This window comes from Tachypleus tridentatus, chromosome 10 (genome assembly GCF_004210375.1).
Source record: "Tachypleus tridentatus isolate NWPU-2018 chromosome 10, ASM421037v1, whole genome shotgun sequence".
Classification (NCBI taxonomy): domain Eukaryota; kingdom Metazoa; phylum Arthropoda; class Merostomata; order Xiphosura; family Limulidae; genus Tachypleus; species Tachypleus tridentatus.
In genome coordinates, this window is record NC_134834.1 from 55,414,473 (window position 1) to 55,435,674 (window position 21,202).

The window sequence follows — 21,202 nt, forward strand, 5'->3', positions numbered from 1 at the left end:
GAATCAGGACAAAAATAAAATGGTGGTTAAAATCAAACATAAATAAATGTTTGATTTTATTGATGCATTAATTATTGATATAGTATGTATTAATCAATATAATTAATTATAAAATCATGGTTAATGTTAACTTCAGAGGGCCACTTAAGAAAAACGTTTTAGCTAGAATAAAATATATGGCAACTTCATGTTCAGCTTGAACTGTTCTGTATGTATCAAAACTGATATACATACTACAAACTCCAATGTAGGAATGTAACTTTCATTTTGAAGAAAAGAAGAAACATTTTAAAATATCAAATCATTGAATAACCAAATGAAGTAGTTATATGTAATAAAATATTTATAAAAAAAATAAACTGACACTTATTTGGGTTATATTACTAGTAGTTAAATTGTCAGTTTAGATATCTTGTGTTTTTTGTTTGTTTATTAATGTATGTATTGAACATGGAACTGTTTATTTCTTTAGTTCTAGTAAACTGGGATTAAAATCAGTCACTGTAATTTTTTGTGTCAAAATACTTGTAATTGATATTTATGTACCTTTTCTTTTTATGTCGAAGGTTGTTTGTATCAGTTTTCTCAAAATTTAAAAACAAGTGACGTATATTTAAATTGGATTGACAAAAGGTGCAAGAAAACTTTTCTATTTTATTGTTACATAAATATCTACTATCAGTCAGTGTAGTAATTGGTTTCACCAAAAATACATTGTTTTCAGCAAGTTCTATAAATTTATTTTTATGAATAAAATATCATATTTAGCGTTTTATAAATATTTTAAAAAACATTCTAATTTATTAAATTCAATTTTTCAGTGCCATTGCTTTTCAAGTAGAATGTTTTTTAATTTGAAAATAATGTCATTGTTTTTCTGTTGTTAAAAATTATGTACTGTTTTGTTTAATTACAGTGGTATCTTCACTCCGGACAGTACCAAAACCAGGTTATGGATTTGCAAATAAGTCTTCCACCCTTCCTGTTAGTGGCCCAGATTATATGGTAGGTATAGATGCAATAATCAGAATAATCATAATCAGAAATTTTTGGAAGAATCATTTGAATGTCTTATGTTTTTTAATCTGATTACAACTTATCCATTAAAACAGTTTTGTAGTCGGTGTTGACATGTCGTCTAATAATAAATAGTATTTGTGTATAATTTATCAACCTTTCAATCAATAGGAAGTAATATATGGAAGTAATAAATATCAATTTAACTTCAGAATTTGAATTTGAATCAGTTTGTATTATAAATATCACAGACACAAGAAATGACCATTCTACAACCATTATTGTAATAATTGTATTTGATATTTAGGTGTTACAGCAATAATTCTTTTCAGCTCTGTTTCAAAAATTAAAACAATATTTAGAGTTTAATAATGCTTATAGAAAGGGTTATTATAGGCAACAAAAGCAAAATAGTAAAAGGTAAGAAAATTAATTTTTTATGAAGAGTATATTTTTTGTCACTAAAAGTGCCTTCTACCAACTGAAGAAAAGTATTTTTTGAATTGAAGCAAAGTAGGGCATGCTAGTGTTAATGGTGTCTGAAAATCATCTTAATAGGATTTCAATTTCATTACATGAGAGTTTAGAAATCAAGCAGAACTCCAGTAGGAAACTCTTTCCATTTAAATATTTCATATTTTTACTGTCTGCCCTAGCAAGGACACTGAAAATTTCCATTTTGTACTGATTAAAAAGTTTCTCATGGGACTTTAAAATCTTTTATTTAGTTTTGATTCAACTGACCATTGGAAAGTAAAAAAACAACAACAAAATTATAAAGTTGGAATTTTGCTTCCTCCTCTGATTTCAATGAAACTGTCTGAGTATCAAATTGTCATTATGTATTGAGTAACTGCAGTATTTATTTTACAGTTATCCTACAGGTACTTGATTCCCCTACTGAATCAGCAGTAAGTCTGATGGCTTATACTGTTAAAAACTGAGTTTTTATACCATTGGAGGCACAGCTTATATAGCTGTGTGTATATCTTTGTGCTCAACATCAAACAAACACATATACTTAAACTTTAGATCAAGCATGGTTTCCCTCAAACTATATATAATCCTACCAACATATTATACAGTACATTGTATTGACACTATGGAGGAATTATTTCTAAACCAAGCAACCATTGAACATTTACTAATGTTTTGATATCATATGTGAACGTTCAAAGCTAATAATGTATTTTAAACATATTAGTCACAATCACAACTACTACAGATTCAGAAAATATCAGTGATATGTATGACATGTACGATACGTATGACACTAAGGTGGTGCATCAGGGATCTCACTGATGTATGTTGCATTTTCAAGGCCACAAGGGAGATGCAACATGTTTGCAGTATCCCACCACCCTGGTTCAATTTTTAATTGACAGTAGCAGCCTGACTCAGGCTGAAGTCTTTGTCCACATTTTCTGTACTAAATTTAGAGGATATATCTATTGTGTAATGTATGATTGAATCATTTTCCTAAGAATGTTTGTTTAAAACACACAAAATCATTCAGATCCACATATTCTACACTGCACAACTTGATGTATTTCAACTGTTTAAAGTGAGAAATAAAGATAAGTAGATACAACTGCTTATATATGTTTCAAAAATGTTTATTTGGTAACATATTCCTGTTTATGTAATGACTATTATGCAAGATTTAAGGACAGGCTGTTCATTCAAATAGCATACAATCTTAATGTGTTTCTTTTTCAGACTAGAGAATTAACCTTTGGAAAGTTGATGAACATGCAGAACACAGATTTTAGCAGTGCAAAATCAGATGGTTAGTTCTGTAAATTGTCACATGAATACAGAGAGAAGTATACTCAAATGGAATATAATTTGATGTCATCTTGAACAAATATATAACATTACATTTATAACAATAATCTAATAGGTATTTATAATTTTGTTATCTGTAATTATTCAGTTAATAGGCAATTTGTAAATGCATATAATAAAACTTAACTATTGAATTAATGATTTGCTAAACAACTTACAACTTTTTTTTCAGTTTCTGTTGCTTAATACCTAATTTATAGCTTCTAATTATAGATTTAGTTTCTAATGATTGGTTTTCTTTTGTAATTCTTTCTACTACATAAATGTAAATTTAATATTTCAGAGTGCTATAGTTCCAAATTTGGAAAAAATGATAGATTTGAAATTAAAAGAAAACAAAACTTGGGTATCAGAGTCCATTATAAAATATTTGTTTTTTGTAAGTAAATACTTGTATAAGAAATGTTGTTTTCACTAAGTTAAGTTTGTTTATAAAATAGATTGTGTATGGTGTTCTGAGGATTAAACTTCATATTTCTTCAGATAGATGTGTTTTAGTAAATATGGAAGCAACTGAATAATATAAAACTTCTGTTTATTTAATAGTGTCAAGAATTTCTGAACGAGATCAACAAACACTGGTGAGTAATGTTGCTACAATAGATGTCAGATGTGCTATTGTGAACCCATTCAATAAAGGAAAGAAACAAACCTTTCTTATATTTACATGATCATTAATTAGACTAGTGTGACCTTATAGTTTTACTTTCTTTATTGAGTTTACTGGTGAATAACAGGATGATAGCAGCAACAACAAACATTTGATATGTGTGTGTTTAGTTACAAACATTTAGTTCTTGGATGTTTTGGAATATATGTATTTCATCTTCATCAAGCTATATTGAACATGGTATATTATCAGATAGAGACATATTATGAAGTTTAAATACTCTGTAAAAGTAATTAAAATATAGCATAAAAATATGAAATAAATTAATCTACAGTCAAATAAACAAAGAATAGAATATTGCAACAATAACTTTATAGGTATTTAGAACAGACTTAATTGTAGTGAAGTTGTGTTATAATTTAAATTTTTGAATTCATTTAAAACAGATAAACGTTTTTTAATTAAAAGTTCAGTATTTGGTGATTAAACTTTATAAAATTTAGAGTTTTTAATATGTCTGTACCTAATAATGTACTATGTTCAATATAGCTTGCTGAAGATGGAATATGTATATTTCAAAACATCCAAGAATGAAATGTTTGTTGCTGAACATGCTGCATCATCCTGTTATTTACCAGTAAACTTTGATATCAATCAAATGAATTTACATAAATTTACTGGTTTGTTAAAAATATCTTAAATGACAATTATTATTGCAGTTAAGCTATTTGAAATAAGTTAGGAGAAAACTAATAAGACACAGTAAAATTTTTAAAATTTAACTCTTTAGTTTTATAGTTTAAAAAAAAAAAAATTGTAATAACATTTGAGTTCAGATCTCTCTTTTTTATACTCCTTTACATTTCTAAAAATTTGTTATATTTTATCTTCTAGAACAATAGTGGAAGTGGTTTTTTTCGAAGTACACCCATTTCTGATATTCGTGGTGGCTTGCATCACACCTCGTATAGTCCTCATTGGACAAGTTCAATGCCAAATGTTAATTTACGTTTGTCTAATACTCCTCCTAAGGTATGGTAACACTTTCCATAGACAATTACTTACATAAACATTGTCACAAATATACATGAAAATGATTTTATTTAGCACACATAGTTACAGTTGAAAAATGAAAGCTACTGAAAATACTACTAATTAAACAAGTACTTATTCAGATTTTACTATAAGAATCTTTATTTTTATATGATAATATTTAGTAGGTTTTACAGGTATCTTATTTTATAATGTGTCCAAAATGAATAAATGCTAGCTCATTAAATGAGTCATAAAAAATTATCTGATGGTCTTTTGTCCAGCACGTTATTCCATGGGATAAATTTTAATCTAAAATTTATATATAACACCTATCATGAAACTACACGACATGATCATTATATTGTCATTTAAAGTTTGTGAATTAAGATCATTTAGTCAATTATAGATATAGAAAATGTAGAAACTATATTTGTCCTAATATTTGAAGGATGAGCATTTGTTATCTCATATTTTAAAGTATGTTGTATGCTTACTATCTGTTCATTTTATATAATGTATTGGAGTTTGAAAACTTGTTATTTTAAAAGCAATCATCATTTAATATACAATTATGAAAATAAGAGTTTGTTTTTTAACATTGAACATTACACAAGTGCCAAGGAATTTTAAAATGTCTTGGATTTTTTGCTTTTTATTAACTACTGTTCCTATTTCACTGGAATTTTTGTAAAACATTCATAAATTAATTTGGGTTACTCTTGTAAAAAATGTTTTTGAGCAGGTCTCTTATAATTGAGTTAGTAAATAATTAAATACTATTGTACATAACAAAAAATGTACTTCTTGAACAGCCAAGGCCTTTAATTTTGTCATTGAATTAAACTGTTCACAATGTTTTTACTTAGTAATAAACATAAAATATAAACTACCTATGGTTAAATAAAAAACAGTCAGTTGAAGAACAAAATAAAAAAAATTATAATCATAATTAAGTTCAATTAATATCAATTTCAACCTGTTATATTTTTACAACTATATACTTCCCTGAATGAATCAAAATTGCAAACAATTTACTTAGTCTGAATTGTTGGAGTGTCTTAAGATTTCACAAGTTATTTATGCAATCATAAACGTCTTAAGTGTGAAAAAAGGTGCAACCAAAAAGGGATTGAGTGTGTGACTGAAAGAAATCAAATAAAAATTGAAGTTCATCTAACTACTTGCAAATTCAGATTTCTACTAAGTGACTTGTTGGGTTTTAGTATGAATACCAAATGGTACAATTACAGATTCTATACAAGAGAAAATTAACTTTTATATGATATGGTTATTGGTTGATCTGATTTCTTTCAGTCACACACTCAATCCATTTTTGGTTGCACCTTTTTTCACACTTAAGACGTTTATGATTGTTGGAATGTCTTAAGATTTCACAAGTTATTTATGCAATCATAAACGTCTTAAGTGTGAAAAAAGGTGCAACCAAAAATGGATTGAGTGTATGATTGAAAGAAATCAAATAAAAATTGAAGTTCATCTAACTACTTGCAAATTCAGATTTCTACTAAGTGACTTGTTTTGTTTTAGTATGAATACCAAATGGTACAATTACAGATTCTATACAAGAGAAAATTAACTTTTATATGATATGGTTATTGGTTGATCTGAAGCACCTTAAAATGGCACATTATGTGTTAGTAAGATAAATTTAGCAGTTATCTTGTCTGGGATTGTAATAATATATAAAGTAAGTTATAATGGCTGAAGATTTCAATACCCAGAGATTTATAATTCAAATAACAAGCTAATAAAACCTACAATTAAAATAGAAAATCAAGTAAACAGCTCCATCTTTAGTTTTCTTTTTATCTGTTTATGAAAAAAGAAGTAAAGAATACATTCTATAGTAGATAACTTTATTTTTTGTTGTTTTTTTACACTTCCAGAACCTTACAAATGTATAAAATATGAACACACTGAAGTTTTGGCATATAGTCTAAATATATACATGATTTTTATCAGAATATGGAGGCAATATATTAAGTGCACTTTCTGTGGTATTAATTCAGAGTGGTATTTATTATCTTATTTTGTTATTTTCTTCATCTTGAATTACTAATTAACTAGTTGCACTTTTATTGTTAGTTGCTACTTACTCAACATTTACTAATTCAATTTTTATATTATAATAATAGTGAAAATGCTTTAATAATTGGCATTAGTGTTCCAACTCATTCCTTATAAGGCAACTTGAGATTCTGTTACTTTTTATCAAGTAAGAATCAAGTTGACTTAGTAATTTTGCATTTCAAACACTGTTATAAAACTTTGAAATTTTACACTTGATATAATGTTAAATAATATTTTCTGTATCAACACCATCAATTAATATTTATAAATAAGTCTTTCAAAAAATCTATTTTTATTTTACAACCTTCCTTCTTTCACTTCTTTATCTTCCTTGTCTTACAAAACACATGTACTTACTTGTTTGTTACCTAACAATGTTAAAGAAAGAAAACTACTTCAGTTTGAGTTTAATTAGTTCAGCATATTAATCTGTCATACTAATTGCAATGATGACAATCAAAGCATCCCAAAGCTTGAGTTTAAGCTATACTGTATGTAGAAAACTCATAACAAATACATACCAAAATTAGTATCTGCCCTATGCATTTGATATATTAGATGCTTTACAGTTTCAATTGATAATCAGAAGGGTTTGAGAAAATAGCACAATATAAAATGTAACTTGAAAATGAACTTTGATCAGAATGATTAATGAATAAAAAATCATATATGTTTACTTAGCTTTTATGCATCACAAGCAAAACTAATCTTAAGCTTTAAAACTTGTCAGCATTCCACTTTTATGAAGGAAAAACATTGGGTCAACACTTTCCAGATTCGGCCTGTTTCTTTGCTTCATATGAATTTGTTCTGTAGTAATTAATGTGTCCTCACTTGTTGTTAACTAGGCTCCATACTTAAATATTTCCTAACTAAGAAACCAATGACAGTAAGCAATGTAATAGGCAGTTCTGTTACCATCAGTGTAAAAAACAACAACCACATTTTGACAATTCAGCTCAAACTCTACTAATATCAACAATCAAAATGTCTTGGTCTAAATATCACTTAATCTCATATGTAACATGATCAGTTGGGATGGAACCTGTCATAACCTGGTGGTTGGGAATTCAACTCGCATCATGTGGGTTGCAAGTTCAAGTCCCATAAAAGATGTTTACTTTTTTAGCCATGGAGGCATTATAATGTGATAGCCAATCACACTTTTTGTTGATAAAAGATTAGTACAAAAGTTGGTGTTGTTTCACTATAACTGTCTTTTCTCCAGTATCACTTCTGAATTAAGAATAGCTAGTGCAAATAGCCCTTGAGTAGCTTTGCTTAACTTTCAGCAGATAAATCAGTTGGTATATTTCTCTTCTTAACCATGGAAAATAAATCACAACCCTACTTATACTTTAGAATTATTCAAGTTCAATCTCTGGTAATTGAGGAATATCTTCCTGGCTTGCACTGACAGTTGGAGTCATGGCACTTTACCAGGAAAACCAAATAACTCCTTATTGGCTATGCAATTTTTCAAGAGTCAGTATGTGCCTGAAACCTGCAGGCACTCTTCCAGGATTTTGTCAAGGAGGGTAGCTAGCTGTTTGAATACCAAAATTTTTAATATGTTTTTGTATATATATATATGCATACAGTTAGAGAAATTCACATGTTTTAACAGTTTATTTGAACAGAATTGAAAACAAGTAGATAAACAAGGTGAAAAATAAAAAGATAGAAATTAATTTATAATGTTTAGTATATTGCTAAAAGTCAATATACTTTATGAGAGTTAAAGTTGAATAATGTTTTTTTGCTATATGCTCTATCAAAATGCTCATAGAAAATGTATGCATAGCAATAGCACCAAGATTTTCCATTCTTGACATACTCATTTGTCATAACCATGGATAGATTCTCTGATGACAAGGAAAGCTTTTCTCAGCTTTGTACATCAGGGAAAGAAACAAGCAACTGCAACTGAGTTCAAAACAGAAGTTATACTGCCTGAGGTCTTCTTACTATTTTCACAAATATATGTATTTCAATCTCTTTAATTCATTATGAAGTGATTCTGCATTTCAGTGATGTAAAGAAAACCCTTTCTTTGTGAATCTGATGATGACCGAAGAAGGTCGAAACATTGTTCGTTCCTCTACGTAAAAAATTTTCTCAACCCAAACGAGTCGTTTTTACATATATATGATTCTGGGTTTGGTAATATATGCTGCCATTTATCAAATAGGATGGTGTGAATACCTTTAACATCCATGTCCTTAGATAACTTGGTTATTCGGCTACACAACACAAAATGAGCTTGTTTATTCTCACTAAATCTACTTTCTAATTGAGAAATGATATAATCCAAGAAGGGAATTGCAGTGGACTTTTAACAATGGTCTTTGGACTTGGCTGATTTGTTGTCTCTGTACTGCTGTTACCTACATCACTTTGGTACATATTTTGCAATATCAAGCTTGAAGAAACTCGTTAGTCAAGTAAAATGCAGAGAAATCATCAACATCTATGAAAATATGCTGAATTTCATTTGCTTTTACTTTCATGGCATTATCCCAGTTACAGTTTGTAATATAAGAATCAAAAGTTCCATCAGATGGTCTACTGATTTCCTTTGGTGCTTGTATTATGTATGGATAGAGAACAAAAAGAGTATCGTATGTTGTGTACTTCTTAGTCCATCTTGTTTTATATAAATTTTGAAGACAAAAACTTCAACCTTTGGACATCAATCTTTTGTTATTTGCTTTGAGAAAAGTTTGTCTTTTAGGAGAATTGTCGAAAATGGATAAACTTCTTGGAATGTATTGATCATGTTGTGAATTGAAGGCATTGCATAAGTGTGATAGTTTGCCAGATTTATAGGGAATGTAGAAGGCACTTTTGATAGTCAGCATCCTTGACCTTGAACTCCATTTATTCTCTTCATTAATGCTATTGTATCATATATCTGTCTTTTGCAATTACCGGTACTAAAGAAATGCTTTATTAACGTTTCCTTTATTTCTCAGCAATGCTACAGCTTTTATTTGCTCTAGAGATGCAGAATCAATCATCATTTGATGAAATATAGGTTTTTTTGCCCAGTTTTTTTCAACTCAAAGTTAAGTAGATAAAGAGAATTTTATTGTTGTGTGAAGACTTCATCTGCCATTATTGAAAAATGTGGAGAATTTTCTAAAATGTCCAGAACAATTTTTTTTTTCTGGTATTACTTGCAATATTTCATTTAAGATATCAGTGTTTATATATTTTGCAGTCTTTGAGCATGAAGTAAGATATTTTTTGAAGAATACTTTTTTTTCAGTCAATAATTCTAAGACAGCAATAAAATTTTCCTCATTTGAACGTGTCTGGGCCAGTACTTTTTATATGTCCTTCAACTATTATTTTTATGCTACTCATTGACACTGTTGTATCATTAGTCTATCCATTGCAATAATCAATATTAATGGAATGCTTTATTTATGTTTCTTTTATCTTCTCAGCAATGGCTATACCTGTTATTTGTTCCAGATGTGCAAATGGAGCAATAGATTTGTACTGCATTTTATTTACTACATACTTGAAATAAGTTTTACTGTTCTGGTGGAAGCAACTCCAAGAATCAACAGTTATAAACACAACGTCATAAGACAATGAAAAATCTTTTATTCTCTAAGTTGATTAAAGTATTAGTACATGCATTCAACTGATAATACATTAGCTTATGATGTCAGACTCAATAAGCAATTCACTGTATTAGGTTAGTACTGGTTAAGGTTAATTGGAGAGCATATTTCTCACTTTAGAATGAGTTGTATTGAACATAACATTGACATGTACTGGATAGGGAAATTTGAAAATTCCATTGGCAATACATACATAATGACCTCATTTTGAACCCATGATTCTGGTTTGAAAGAACGACAAAGATGATTTTTTATTTTTTTCACTATTGAATTTAATAATTTTTTGTTTTTCATATTACATTCTAAAAAGATAATTATTTCTTCTTTCAATATTTCCAGCTTAGCATAGTCTGAAAACTTTAAACTGCTGACAAGTTACAAATTGAGTTACTGAGTACCCAATGTAAAATTATCAAGCACAAATCATACGTTTTTAAGAAATTCTGAAAAATGTATTTCACTTATGTCAGATAATGCTAGGAATCACTATTTAACCTAATTTTGGATGTTTTCTACACCTTAAAGCTTTCTCCGTTTTAGGTATGTGTATTTGTGTGTAAGTATGTGTGTGTATATATATTTTATACTATTTTAGCTTTATCCATACCACCTTCTGATAATCTCCAATTACCGTTTACCACCAGATGTGGATCGCTGTCACCTTGAGGTAAGGGTTTGTAGTAAAAAGATAGGGTAAATATGGATTGTTGTTTCGTACTACTGTTTTCAACACTGCAGTTATTTGAATAATTTGGAAGCTTAGTAACAATTCATGTAAAACTTGTACCTTTATTTTTATTTTCTTTTAACTATATGCATTTTACTTGCATAAGCAACATAATATTAAATTTTGTAACATGTTCTAAATTTTACCAAAGTTCATTTTATAAATCTACTGAAAAATTATTTCATTTGAAAAGCAAATATTTTATCATATCATATAAAAATATGTTTGACAGTCGATACTCTTTTTAATGTTGTTTATAACATTTAAAAAAAGTTGAGAATTTATTTCATATAACTATTTTGAAATGTATATATAATACATTTTTTGCAGCGCCATCTATCAAATGAGGAGTTTCAGCAAATATTTCACATGTCTCGTTTAGAGTTTTATCGCATGCCGGAATGGCGCAGAAACAATCTGAAACGACGGGCCAAGCTGTTCTAAAGGCAGTTCCTATTTTCTCTTTTAAGCTAGTTAGTTAATATTGTTGTCATGCTCCTTTAACTATCAGCACTTTTATATTTTTTGGCAAAATGCTGTTATGTTGTTAAGAGTATATTATATATTCAGTGGCAGAAAACTATCCATTGCTAGATGGGAAAATAATTTTTCACTTAATTTGTGTTTCTAAAGGAATTTTAAATAATTTATATTTTTATATTTTTTTCTATATTATACACAGTCATAACAAGTTTTATCTTAGATTGATGTCTACATATGTTTGTTGTGCACCAATAGCTGATATGAAATAATGTTCATATGTATAGTTGACTTTTAACAATAAATATATAAATATATATATTTACACACATCCTTATAGTTCATGCAGTATTGGTAATGGTGTTAATTGTGGTTGATCAAATATTTCTTTGGAAAATGTCGTGGTTATCATGATTTGTATAGAGTACTAAATAACTAACTGAACATAATGGATTTGTTTAAAGTATCAAGTAACTAATAAAACTTAACAAATACTTTTTTAAATTTTATGTTGTAATTATGTTGGGTGAAACCATTTTATGTAAATTTACTGGCTGACACAGTATTTCTTGCAGAGCTCTAGAATGTTTTTATTTTCCTGATGAATGTAGCAATTAGTTGAGTAGGATAGTGATAAAAACTTGCTGATAAACATTTATTTTGATATTATGTTCTTAATCTATTGTTCTAAAATTGTATGCTAATTTTATTACTTGTTTGTGTGCTGCATTTGAAAATTATTTTTTAACTGTTTTTGTGTTATATCTTAGTATAATGTATAGATATGTAGAATTGCTAGGCTTTTGGGTAATCTTTGGCCAGTCTTGTGTTAAGATTACTGTTGAGCATTCTTATTATAATATTCTTCCATCTATTATTGACAAAAAATTCCAACCAAGATCCATTCTTGTGTGGAGGGAAGAACTATGCAGAGTAATAAAAAATCATCCACATGTTATAACACTAGCAAAAATTGTAATTTCCAATATACTGTATTAATGCTCAAGACATTTTATTTCTCATCCAATTTTGATAAGACAAAACTTAATATTCAATAATGCCTTCATTTTTGTTGTTTAATTGTTTAAATAAATAGTTTATGCATTTCAGATAAAAATGTCTGAATAATTATGTACTAAATGTTACTTAGCAAGCATAAAATGTAATTAGAGGTTGACTGGTCATCCCTTCTTTAACTGAGAGTATGAATAGGCCATTACTGAGATTGGTTCTATTGGGGAAGCTTGTTTAGAATTGTTTATAAATATGAAGGAATACTTAGTGCACTACTGATCAAGGTTTTATTAGTTAAAAGTTGTGATGCAAATTCCTTAAAGACTCTCCTTGGTTTCCACCCAAGAAAAAGTTATTTACCTTAGACTGTTATTTTATAAATAATTGATGTAATTCTGTTAAGGATTACTGTAAATGATTAAGTTTTATAAAAGTGCAATATAACTAAATTTAAGGAATTCAAATATAAAATTTACTTTTAAGGTTAGTTAGAAACATTATACTTAATAAAGAGTAATATTGTAATGATGTTTTATAAAACAATCTTCATAGTTGTTTTCTAGTTAATACAGTTTTCTTTGTAAAACTTTGTTTATCTGTTTTTAAGAAAGCTTTTATTAATGAAGAGGTATTGTGTTTTCATCAGCTACTAGCACTAAGAATTATTAAAGTTAATATATTAGTATTTTGTTATCATAATGTGCATATGTAGGTGTTTTTTGTTTTTTTTGTATGAACCTTAGTTTCATTACGGTAAACCTAAAAGTAAACCATTATTTGGCTGTATGTATATATATGAAAGTATTCCTACTATTTCCATGGTAGAATATTAGTAAGTTATATTTAAATTACATTTTCAATGTAATTGATTTTAGTATATGGTGGAGCTATAATTAAAAGAAAAACTTCAGTGAAGATGTTGAAAAGATGTTAGGCAGGACCCACACACAGTCAGTAGTTCTATGTATAGAATAAAAGTTTAAATGTCATTTTGTTTGTTTGTTTACCATTGACATTTTCATATACAACACATGTCTACTGTACTGTACTTTCCCATTTTGAATGTATTTTTACTACCATTTATAGTTACACCTTTTTTGCTTGTGCTCTAGACATTTTTTTATGGATGAATTACAAAAAGTAAAAATATCTTTTGAGTATTGGCACTCATTTAAATCATTCGTGATAAATGTATTATTTCACTTAAACATACTTTTTACCATTATCACATTCATTCCTTAGATTTCATTAACTAAATAACTTAGTTTTTGTACTTCAGCACTTCTTAACGTCCCTATATCAAATACAATAACAATGTGCCTTTCTTGGTATTTTACTGTAAGGGAATGTAGGTCACTAAGTTCAAATGAAAAGTTGAAAACAATATATTAATTGTGAAACATAGTCATCCTTAAATACTTGTGCAGTTTTTCTACTCAAAGCTTGCTTTTCTAGTTTAATTGAAGTATAAGCTCTTAAAGTGTATTTGTAATGAAGCTAACATCAGTGAGTTTGTAAGTGAAACCACTCATGCAGACTAAGGGCTGTTCCTGAAGTGATTTAGTTACAAACTTATTTTGTAACATATGCCGTCTGATTTTGAAACTTGTTTCACCAGCTGTGTAGAGGAAAAAAATATTTTAATGATTCTATCTATACAAACTTGAAACTGTAATATTATTTTTATTTGTAATAAAAACAATAATAATATTTACGAGTAATTTTAATATTTGTTGCTTTTCTATTTTGTATTATTTGTCAAATGTGCAGAAAAAAGAAAAAAATACCATTTTAGTGTTGAGTTTTAGAATCTTTATAAATTATGCAATGTTTTAAGTATTCATAATATTAGTATATGGAGGGATGAGATACAGGTGAAACCTAGTTAAACAACACAGAAATATTTTTAATTTGCAGTAAATATGAAGTGCTTATTTATTTTTCAACAAGTTCATTACAAACATTAAATAATTGATTTCAGAAGTAGGTACCAAGTTTCACCAGCTCCTTTAATTCCATGTTAAAAGTCCAGATAACACACCTTATTTATTTTCAATTTTATGAAAGACTAAATAGTTTTAACAGAAATGAAGGAAAGAAAAAGAGCTTTATGTTAAAAAACTTAAAGGTGTTCTATGCCGTACCATTGGGTCAGTTGTTTTTCTTTTAACAAGTGATTATTAAGAGACATCAGAGAAAAAGATTTTGAAGAAGGCATGAAAACATCCATATATGTACCTTCTAAAAAATTGGTAGATGTTATGGTAAAACATGATTAAGTAATTCTAGAAATAATTTTATGAAAAGTAGTATATAAATCAGTTATGATGATTCATATATAAATTAGAATTTTTTTTTTTGAATTACAGTTTTGCAACTTCAAGGGTGTAAAGTGAGTGCTAGGTACAATGGCACTGTGAAAAAAAGTAATTTTTCATTACGTTACATAAATAATAAATATAATTCAAAATGTAAAAGCCTACAAGAAAAATAACTAAATCTATTTCTATTATTTGGACTAGGTAGGTGCAGTTTTTTCAGTGTCACCATGTATATGTTACGTTCTGATCCTTTAGTACACACACAACCCAAAATTTTGTGCATTTTTACTGCACCTTGTACTGAAACAAACTTAAAATTTTTAGAAAGGTTTGCTACTAAAATATTTCAATTTTCATGATAGAAAACATTCCAGCATGACTAAATGAAATACTGTTTACACTGAATTTACGTTTGATACAATATCTAAATTACTATCTTATTTAATTTACTGTCGACAGTTCTCCCCCTCATAAATATTTCAATACATTTAAATCGAAATACTTTGCATTACTTTTACCGCAAAACACCTGGTAAGATTTTGTTTTATTTCAGAGGTACCTGATCTTTGTTCAGATTATGGACTTACAAAATTGTGAGGCGAATACTATGATATATAGCACAAAAAATTCTGGCATTCATACAGTTTGCTTATAACACATTATTACCTCACCAAAGTTCCCCGCTGGTAAAGTGGTAAGTCTACAGATTTACAACGCTAAAATCAGGGGTTTGATTCCCCTCAGTGGACTTGGTAGATAGCCCAATGTGGCTTTGCTATAAGAAAACACACACCTCACCAAAACTTTTATATAAGCTCTAAGAACTCACTATGTATATGTTTAAAACATGGTATACATATCAATGGTCAGGATGACTTTATAAGAAGTAGTGGTAAAATTAACGGCGGTAGATGCGTTCTTTACCCACTTTCAACACCCAGCTCTTAATGTTCTTTCACAGTATTTCACCTGATTAATTAAATGATCGTCATTGGGAGCATAAGTGCCTTAGGGTTCTAACTTAAAGTCATAAGGCTAAGTAGGAAGTGGATATAACTCAAGAAACGACTCTTCATATCAGCGTCATTATGGCTGTTGACGTAGTAATTTCAGTTGATTATGTATTATTGCAATAGTGGCGACATTTTTTTGCATTGCATTCCTCCATAAATAGCGCTAGAATACTTTGTGAAGTATATAGACGTTTGGTACCCTCTCCCACTATATGTAAATTGTTTTATAAAAAAAATAATGTTTTTTGGTTTTGTATAAGAACGTGACGCTATCTATTAATTTAATTAATGTACGTCAAAGATAATAACAGCTCAATAATAATGGATGAAGGGGTTACAAACACTCGTTAACGTGCCCCTTGTTCCAAACTATCATTTAACAAAGATTAGTTGAGATTACCCCAACAACCTAAAAGCAGTTAGATAGTGAACAAACAGATAGACACAGAGATTTCTGTACATTACATATATATACACACAGACGTTGTATAAGTTTCCTTGCTACTTTGTTCCTTCTATGCAAGTACACTATTAGCTAAATATGTAGGTCTTAAATTAGAAACATTCTCTCACAAACGCTTTCGAAAATTACATGTGCACTTTGCCTTCAAGTAATATCTTACAAGTTAATAATTGCAGTTAACCTCATATTACATGGTTTTAAACATCCAGATCAAATTATTTGTTTTCATCCATATATTACTTAGTAGGTGGTGTTTTCTGTAATTAATACATTTGTGTTAGACAACATTCATGAGTGATTTCATGATGTTCAAAAATATGCGTATTGTCATTTGAATGTATTACCATTGTACATTGGCACATATACTTGTAGCTTCAAACAGATTCTGGCTTATTTGTACTTTATTTTGGTAACTTTTTTAGTTATAGCATTTAGGCTATGTCTGCAGTACGTTAATGTTTTATATACGTGCCTCAAACTAGACACATTTTTCGTTTTAAGTATCATGAAATAAATAGTCATTGACATAACTCAGCCAAACTAAGATTTTCCAGACAGAATTACCATTAACGTTGTTACCACAATATGCATAAATATACGCTAAGATAAAATAAAACTCATATACTCAGAAGTAATATACTCCTTAGCTGTACAGGGAAATATTTAAATTTAACAAAGACCATCTAATATGCTCTATAAAACTGCTTTTCTCAGCTCTGTTAGGATAGTGATCCTCACAAGTATCAAATGATATTCACAATCGAAAATCATTAAGATAGCTAAGAAAGTAAAGGTTGCAATGCCTTTTCAACTAATTTTTAGGATTCCTTACTATCATCTTCAGTTATGCAAACTATTGATGTATATAATAGCTACTGATATTAAACAGTATATAACTGTATTGGTTCATGTATTAACTGATATCCTACAGAGATTCCTTATAATGAAACTTTACTCAGTACCTCATAGACTAAGAGTCCTTTTGGTCCAGATGATTTTACAGTAATCGAAGTATCCTAAATGCCTGATAATGAAGCAGTAATCATATAATGTATTGCATACATTATACTTTATAAGAAAATTTTACAATAGCCCAGAAAACAAGTGATGCTACTTCCTTTAAAGCATTGGCTTTTTAACCTAATAACATTCTAGCTGCAGTAGTCAAGTAGAAATCATACAGTGTATTCCATACATTGTACCTTACAATACCATCCAACAGAGTGGAAAGCAACGAGCACCTCTTCCTTTCAGTCATTGATATTTAAACCACATGATAGTCCTAGCTGTAATAATCAAATACTTTCAACCCTATCAATTGGTATGCTATCAGTAACGACTCAGTCAACTATTAGAACTATCTGTATCCTCTAAATCTGGCTCGTCATAACCAGCCACTCATATACTATTAGCTCTTACGTTCTCACCCAAATGTTTAATTGAGTCAAGCTCTGAACCATACAAATTCAGCATCAGGCACTTCTTTACTTAACCTTGAATCTATTCATTCCATACAATTACTTGTCTGATATTGTTAAGGAAGTGATTAAGACCTTCCTTGAATATAACCTTAAATGAAAGAAGATAAAATCTTATTAGCGTTACTCACAATGGTTTGTCAAGGTATCATAAAGATTTTTTTTCCCACATACCTTGATCAAACTAAGCTGAGATATTCTACACGTTTCGGGGAGGTACAATGTAGTGGATGTACTCCAACACCCCAAGCTTATAAATGGCAGAATAACAAGACGCGTTTGACAGCTTGCCCATTAGTTCAGTGTGACCTCATACTTAATTATGATTCATGGTCACCTTGTTAGGATATGTTACAGTACAGAAAGGCATTTTTAAACTTAATAACACATGAACAAGAGTGAAGGGCAATACACATATCAGCAGAAGACAGAAAATTTCTGATCACAGAAACAAAATTTTCTTCCAATCCACTCTGTGGTATATTCAGTGCAAAATGATTTTTATTTGAGCATTGGCAATGGGTAACAAGAAATTCGATAAGAGTAGTTCTATATTTCTTTGAATAATTGAGTTCATGAGATTGAAATAAAGAGACTAAACACAATGTAAAGCACAAACAAATTGCCTTATTATAACACCAATGTAGTGTATGTATACCTGGGTGGTTGGCAAGGGACAGTTGCTTTTATTGGATCATCCACCTAATTTTCTTCCTCGAGATCATATACTCGACTTTTCCAGTCGAGAGCATATACCAGATTGTTGAAAATTCCTCAGAACAATTAATGATATCCATGTGACTTGGCATTTCATTCATATAGAAAGGGATTTTAAGTGTAAAATACCATTTGGCCTATCAGTATACTGCTGTATATTTTTCCTTTTCAACCTATAAGAACACTGGATAGTTACATTTAATGTTCATGCTGATAATCTTTTTGGTTTATCTTTTTCACTTCTCTCATAATGCTAAACAAACATATACCACAGTATTTGAGAACGGAAGATTAAACATAATTTTTACCAGTTTCATTAATTTGAAAAGTATGAATACTTAGTAGGAAAGCACAAAAAAAACAACATATAACACGAATGTTCGATAAAAATAGCCACTTCCAGGTATGTTGTCAAAAAGCTCAACTAGATTTGACCTCTTCTTTTTTCATCAATATCACAAACTGAACCAATCTGGAGGAGTGTAATATGAAGAAATATAATATGTTCTTAACTTGCTTTATTGTTATGGAGTTTGTTTTTAATTTTCTTTTATGTTGATTTGTTTGCAGTTTTAACATAAATACGTGGTTCGGAAAGTCAATGAAATTTACCTTTTTCCAGTGATTTGTTTCTTTGTTCTCTACACTAATGTATAGAAAAGATTATCAGAGTAATATTCTTTACCGGACGAGTTGTCTAAACAGAACAGCCAACTAATGCGGTGAGAGAAGAAAGATCACGAAATGAAGCTGTCAATAAATGAAAAACTGAGCTTTCCTCATCCTTTCAGCCGTGGGGGCGTTATAATGTACGGTCAATCCCACTATTCATTGGTAAAAGAGCAGCCCAAGAATTGGCGGTGGTTGGTGATGACTAGGTGCCTTCCCTCTAGTCTTAAACTGATAAATTAGGGACGGCTAGCACAGATAGCCCTCGAGTACCTTTGGGCGAAATAAAAAAAAAAAATCGTTCACAAAGTAGTTCAATATTTGGAGTTACGGTTGTTACTTCTAAGCACAAATCATCTTCAGTATTTAGCCTGCTTCTAAATTTGGTCTTTGTAGCTCTATACAGTGAAAATATTTGCTCACAAAGATATGTTGTTGAAAAACAATTAAAATATTCAAGACTCTGTTACTTATTTTAGGGTATTTTATGGCCAGTTGAATCCAAAATTGTGTATTCTTCCTGCTGAAATTTTGTTTTTAGGGTTTAATCAGTTAAAATTTCTGTAAGCTGTTCTTTCTGTTTCAAAGTCAAATCTTTGGTATTTGCAGGATAAAGAAAGGGATTTTGAATTCACAGTAAATTTTATAAATGAGGAGGAAAGTACTCCCCAATAGTTGTACACAAATTAGATATGTGCTGCAAGATTGAAACTTTTGGATCTTCACATAAAAACATTTCATTGATAAGTAAAAAGCCCTGAGATTTTCGAAGCAATCAAGTTCTTTCATAAGTATACATTCATCCCAAAGTTTTAGCTTACGTTGAAGGGCTCCCATTTTACTCTGAGCTTTGAAGTATGTTACCCTGCATTGTAGCATTAACTTCATTTAGATAGCCAAATACATCCGAAAGGTAAGCGACTTTCTTTATCCAGAATTTGTCCCTTAAGTTGTTCGCAAGTACAAAATGGTATTCAGATAAAAAAAAAAACTTTCTTCACACGTATTTCGAAAACCCGAGCAAGCACTTTTACCCGAGAAAACCATCGGACTTTAGTATGAAGCAACAAATTTTATCCAAATTTCCCATATCCTCACTAAGTAAACTGAAGATCCTCGTATTGAGTGGTCTTGATTTTATAAAATTAACTATTTTTATGACGTAACCCAATACCTGTTTTAAGTCTTCTGGCATTCGTTTCATTGCACGTGCATGACGATGAAGACAGCAATGGATATTCTCGATGTCCGGGTTTGTTTTTTTTATGCGTTCCTCTGCACCTGAAATTTTTCCAATCATAACTGTTTTGTATTTCGCACAAAGCTACTCGAGGGCTATCTGTGCTAGCCGTCTCTAATTTAATAGTGTAAGACTAGAGGGAAGGTAGCTAGTCATCACCACCCACCGCCAACTCTTGGGCTACTCTTTTATCAACGAATAGTGGGATTGACCGTCACATTATAACGCCCCCACGGCTGAAAGGGCGAGCATGTTTGTTGCGACGGGGATGCGAACCCGCGACCCTCAGATTACGAGTCGCACCTCTAAACACGCTTGGTTATGCCGGGCCCTCAATCATAACTGCAAACCCATCAGTGCAAATGCTTGAGCAACCCTACCATTGGAACTCATGTTCTTCCATAATTAAATCGATCAATTTAAATACTTCTTCGCCAGTTGTTTGAGTAAGCAAAGGCTTGCAAATTAGAATGTCTTCTTCAAAACTAGCTTCGTGAATATAGCGAACAAACACAAGGAACATTGCATAACCTGCAACATCTGTTGATTCATCCATCTGATACGGAAAAGTTGGACTTGCTTTTACTCGCTTTATTAACTTCGTTAAGCAATTTGCTGACATATCCTTGATTCTTCGAGAAACCGAGTTGTCAGAAAGGGGAACAGAGTTAATGTTTTTTAAAGAAATTTCTCATCAGTTGTGCACTCTACCAGAATACACTAATTTAAAATAATCAATTGTTTGCAATAATCACTTAGTGCTGTAGTGCGTCGTAAGAATGCACTCATTTAAAATAATCTATTGTTTGCAATAATCAGTGCTGTAGTGCGTCGTAAGAATGCA

At 29.8% G+C, this 21,202-nt stretch overlaps 1 protein-coding gene across 2 annotated transcripts in view; it reads left to right on the forward strand.

The window, feature by feature from the left end:
• LOC143229324 (actin-binding LIM protein 2-like) overlaps window positions 1-14,178 on the forward strand; it is a 67,693-nt gene extending 53,515 nt beyond the window's left edge. For both annotated transcript variants that reach the window (XM_076461507.1, XM_076461506.1), the window contains exons 17-22: window positions 917-1,005; window positions 2,737-2,806; window positions 3,412-3,446; window positions 4,370-4,507; window positions 10,832-10,903; window positions 11,294-14,178. In XM_076461507.1, the coding sequence (XP_076317622.1) occupies window positions 917-1,005; window positions 2,737-2,806; window positions 3,412-3,446; window positions 4,370-4,507; window positions 10,832-10,903; window positions 11,294-11,407 (518 nt within the window). In that variant the 3' untranslated portion in view covers window positions 11,408-14,178. The remainder of the gene's footprint in view (window positions 1-916; window positions 1,006-2,736; window positions 2,807-3,411; window positions 3,447-4,369; window positions 4,508-10,831; window positions 10,904-11,293) is intronic.
• The last annotated feature ends 7,024 nt before the right edge of the window (window positions 14,179-21,202 follow it).